Below are 5,217 nucleotides of genomic sequence, written 5' to 3'. Positions count from 1 at the left end.
GCAACAAATGTGAAACCTCAATGGTCATATTGCAAAAAATAAACTATTTGAACTAAAGTGGTATAAATGACCAAACCTCAAGGACGATTTTAGCACTTTACTCTTTTTGATTTAATAGAAAATAAGGCTTTACCGGTTCAACCGGCGGACACCGGTTCCGGTCAGACCGTAATCCGTCCAACCCGGCCGGGTTTTTAGAAAACGGGTTTACTATGTGACCCGGACCGGTATTCATAGCGGGTCCCGGTCGGACCGGTCCGACTGGCCGGTCCGGGCTGGGTTTCAAAACAGTGCCAAAATGTTGATCTGGTGTTCACAAAAATGGGGGATACCGTCTGACAATATTTTAATGGATTTCTGGCTTCTATATTAAATCAACCATCTCTTCCACTAAATTTTCTTTTCAATTGATTGAGGGGTTCATAAAACTGGCTGCATCACTAGTTTTCCTGGCAGAACAAGAGAAGGAGAGAGTGTGGAACGGGAAAGAGGGTGGGTCTTAATCACCAGTCGGAGGTTAAAATGATCCGACAAAAAATCTCCGCTAAATCATACCCTTGAGCCATCCATGCAGTTAATTCTTTCAATGACAATAGTTTGATCCTCACGTGGATCACATGTTAACCCTCTACTGTGAGTCGTATTCAACAGGGAGTTGTATTCAATAGGGCGCTCGCGATGCAATTTGAAACCCAAATATTCAATATTTCAGACCATTAAGAATGTAATGGCTAATAATCAACTTAAGATCTAGAAGTGCACATCAAAACCAATGGCGATCCTAAACAGGATCCAAAACACATCAGAAACCAGTTTTACTGGAACTGATCCGGTCAGCCAGATTAGAACCACTACCTATATCTACATATAGCGGTATCGGATGTGATGGTTTAACAACACTTATAAACATTCTCTTATTTTCCAAAATTCAAAAATACTCTATTACTGTATATGCATTAAAATCAAGGTACTAATCCTATCATAAGAGCCCCAAACCATGACAGAACACTTGATGACAAACTGATTTGGTTTTGGTCTGGTTTCAATTTACAACAATACCATTTTGGTTTACAATTATTAATAAATAAATAAATAATAAATCAATATAAAAAACTTTTCCTAATGATTTGACTCAAGGTTTGGCCTAAAAATGATCAAACCAAACCATAAACACACATTGAGTTAACTTCAATGAAGGCAGCTCCTCATAAACAATGTATGAATCAAATGCTCAAGCAAAATAAAGTTTCAACCTTTCAAAGTAGAATAATAACAAGAATCCATAAATTATTTTCAATAATAATACCAATAGAAGATAGTAGCCACTCAACAGAAGAATGCACAAAGAAACTTTTCAACTGGTACTTTTTACCACCTAATCACATACCAGAAGCCAACACAAATAAAAACATAGACACCGAATGGTCACGAGCGCAAATAAACCAAAAACCAATTTGACTTCAAAACTTTACGAGAATCTAACGGACCTCTTACCCGTCAAGCCTGTTGAGTTCTCCCTTGCTGCTGCTTTACATTATTATCAGGAGGAACATAAGCACCCGATTCACTAGTCACGGTTTGATGAGGTGGCAATGGCTGAGCTGCGTAATATATAGCTTGCCCCTGTGGAGGCTCAGTAAACTCATAACCATAACCAGCACCAGAATTAGCAACCGATTGAGTTGGGTGGTGAATCTGTGAATACCCAACAAATTGTGGTTGAGGCTGATGTTGACTGGATGGAACTTGAACATATTGAGACGGTAACTCACTTTTGGCGGCAGTTTGGGCAGTACGGGATGTGGAATAAACAGAAGGCGGGGGTTGAGAATGTGGAAGAGGGGCAGCAGTGGCGGCTGCAGAGGACACCTCAGCATAACTGGTGGAGTGATGCTGCATTTGCAAGTTGTAGCCATGTGGAGCCGGTCTAGCAGGCACATAAAACACAACGTTCTGATGGTCAATAGGAGGGTGGTGTTGAGACTGAGACGGGTACACCTGATAGTACGACGTCATCGGAACCGCCCCAGATGGGTGGTGGTGGATGTACTGTGGGGGTGGAACAATAAACTGCGGTTGCTGGTGGTGCATTAGAGGGTGTTGTGGATCGATTTGGGGATTTGGCATTGACATTACGTAAGCAGAATCTGTCACTTGTTGTTGAATCTGGATTCTGGTGTTTTGATCAGGGATATTAACCACACTATTCGGATCAGAAGCTCGGTTATTATTGTCTGACGGGATTAACACTTGATCCTGATAAATCACAGCCTGCTTTTGTCTACCATCACTGCAATTTAATAATGGCATGCGTTATACCAACACCAGGTTGGTTATCCAGACACCAGATGAGACCTATGCAACTCGTATAAGCCTATACGGGCCGTATAGGTCCAGAGTTGTGTCAGATTGTGTCGGGTATGTGTCAGTTTGTCTCTCTGGCTTGTATAGCTCTACACGAGTTGCAAAGCCCTATACGAGCCGTATAGGGCTATGCTGTTCTTACGGTGCCTTACACGTGGTATGATGCCTTATACTTAGTTAAAACATGACAAATTAAAAAATATGCTGGTTGTATAGCCCCTATACATTATATAGGGTCTATACTTGTGTAAGGCACCGTACGAGCTGTATAGACTGCAAAAAGTTGCCTCTTTGTTCCCTTCATATATTTGTTAGCCACATGTGGCCTATACAGTTCATACAAGCCTATACGAGTCATAAAGGCATGATGGGGTGGTGTTCATATATAGCATCCCTTAATAATTTACACATCAATTTCGCTTAGGCATTTCAATAAACACTTTATACACGTTGTAGTAATAATAACAATAAATGTACCTAAAAATTGTATCCGTCGCCACCGGCGTAGAACTCGACGACACACCCGTAACAACCGACACAGGAGCAGGTTGCTGTACACTCATCTGAGTAAGCTGCTCCTCAATTCCTTTAACCTGATTATCATCCACGTGTACTTTAATCAGCGGTAAGTTCGCCAGCGACGGAGCGGAGGAAGCCGAACCAAACGACGAAGTCCGCTCCAAATCCGGAACCGAATGAACATCCTGACCCGAATTATTATTATTATTATTATTATTATTATTATTATTATTACTCCCTTTCATATTCTTCCCGATTACATCTTTTTTCTCCTGTACCAAAACCTCATCATCTAAACTTAACAAACAATTAACCGAAGAAGTATCCGAAAACGACGTCGTTCCGTTCAACACACTCAAAAACCAATCCTCTGATTTCGTACTGCTTTCCAGAATTGACCCGATCGATGAACCCGAATCGGGCTTCGTCGGAAACAAAAACAGCCGGATTCGTGAGGACTTGGTGACGTCAACGGAATTAATCCGCTCGTATTCCTCAATCATGTTCTCCAGATCCTCATCAGTGGTTACAGATATCAACGAGTCAAGATCCTCCGTCGGCAGCTGATACTTGAGCGTAAACGACGTCGTTGAAGATGATCGGAGAAGGGTTTTGGATAGACGGTGGGTGAGGTCCGGTAGAGTGGTGTGGCGGTCAACAACGACAATTCTCGTATCACCGCCGACGTAGGTTAGAGACTTGTCGTGTGGGCGTGGGACGATGTGGCCGCCGGAGCTGCACATCAGCCGGAGCTTGGTTACTCCGGCTGCCGGATTAGCAGTGCCGTTGGTGGGTGGGTACAGAGAACTGTCTTCGCCCCATGAATCGGTTGTAAGGGAACGAGGAGATGAGTCGATGGATTCCGGGTAGGTGGTGGGTGCCGCCGTGGTGGTGGTGGTGAGTGACGGCGGCGGTTGGGTAGGGATTTGGATTTGGGTTTGTTGCTCCATTGGTTTACCGAATTATGAGTTTGGGGGTGGAATGGTTAGTGTGTGTTGTTAATACTTAATATTGTATTTTAATTTTAGATTTTGATTTCTTAAATGTTTTGTAGGATTGTTTTGGAATAGAATAAGAAACTCTGGATAAGTTTTTGTGACATAATGTTAAAATATTATTATTTTATTAAGACTGTGTCACATTGTCACTAGGCTTTTTGACCTTTTTTTGTGTTTCACATTTTATTATTGTAAATCCTTATCAGTATTTCAAAAGGACACTCAAAAAGAATTAAGAATTGTATTATTTGATTATGGAATTATTATTTATAGCCACCAACAACTTTATCACAAATTATTATTAAACGTTACAATAATTTCATAGAAAAGATCCCGAGATTCAAACACTAGAAAAATTAAACAAAACGCATGTATGATATTTTGATCCAAATTTAAAACATGTATATATAGACTACAGAGGTATGTCCTACCGGGCTTGGTATTTAGGTTTGGGCCCACCACACATGATTTATTTCGTTTTATTAGGTATAAGGGTGGTAAATTCAATCAAAATGGATTGTTTTTGGTTAAGATAGATAAACTTTAAAATTAAAACGGGTTAGAATGGATCATAAAAATTCTTTAAGTGGGTCAGGATGGGTTGGAAATACACAGGTGAGTTTCATTTATAGGTTAAAATGGGTCAAAACAAAATATCCAAGTTATCCAAAATTTATCTAATTCAAAATACCCAAACTATCATGTGTGAAACAAAACTCATTTGAAACCCAAAAAAACGATCAAAACGAAACAAAAACCCCGAACTGACTAAAACGAAACTGAACCGAAATAGAAAAAAGACCAAAACGAAACAAAAAACAAAACGAAATGAAACCGAAAAACTGACCATATCGAAACAAAAAAAGTGAAATGCAACCGAAAAGCTAACCAAAACTAAACAAAAACACCAAATCGACCAAACCGAAACAAAACTGAATCGAAATAGAAAAACGACCAAAACGAAACAAAAAAAAACGATATGAAACCGAAAGGTTGACCAAAACGAAACAAAAAAAAACAAAATGCAACTGAAAAGCGGACCAAAACAAAAAAAAAACGAACCGACCAAAACGAAACAAAAACACCGAATCGACTGAAACAAAACAAAAAAACCAAAACGAAACTGAACCGAAATAGAAAAACGACCAAAACGAAAAAAAAGCGAAATGCAACTGAAACCTGACCAAAACAAAACAAAAACACTGAACTGACCAAAGCGAAACAAAAAAACCGAAATGAAACTGAACCAAAATAGAAAAACGACCGAAATGAAACAAAAAAAAAGAATTGAAACTGAAAAACTGACCAAAATGAAACATAAAAAAACTAAATGCAA

At 39.6% G+C, this 5,217-nt stretch overlaps 1 protein-coding gene across 1 annotated transcript; it reads right to left on the bottom strand.

Annotated features, from left to right (window-relative positions):
* Positions 1-1,342: 1,342 nt before the first annotated feature.
* On the bottom strand, positions 1,343-3,964 carry LOC143616769 (uncharacterized). The gene is made up of 2 exons (XM_077089506.1): positions 2,842-3,964; positions 1,343-2,290 (listed from the first exon to the last, which is right to left on the bottom strand). The coding sequence occupies exons 1-2, from the start codon at positions 3,831-3,833 to the stop codon at positions 1,498-1,500; spliced, it is 1,785 nt and encodes a 594-aa protein (XP_076945621.1). The 5' UTR covers positions 3,834-3,964; the 3' UTR covers positions 1,343-1,497.
* Between the last annotated feature and the right edge of the window lie 1,253 nt (positions 3,965-5,217).

The sequence above is a fragment of the Bidens hawaiensis genome, unplaced genomic scaffold, assembly GCF_021521415.1.
Source record: "Bidens hawaiensis isolate Kalapana, Puna unplaced genomic scaffold, B.hawaiensis_p1.1 tig00049701_1, whole genome shotgun sequence".
Taxonomy (NCBI): domain Eukaryota; kingdom Viridiplantae; phylum Streptophyta; class Magnoliopsida; order Asterales; family Asteraceae; genus Bidens; species Bidens hawaiensis.
This window is presented reverse-complemented; position numbering and strand designations above follow the sequence as displayed.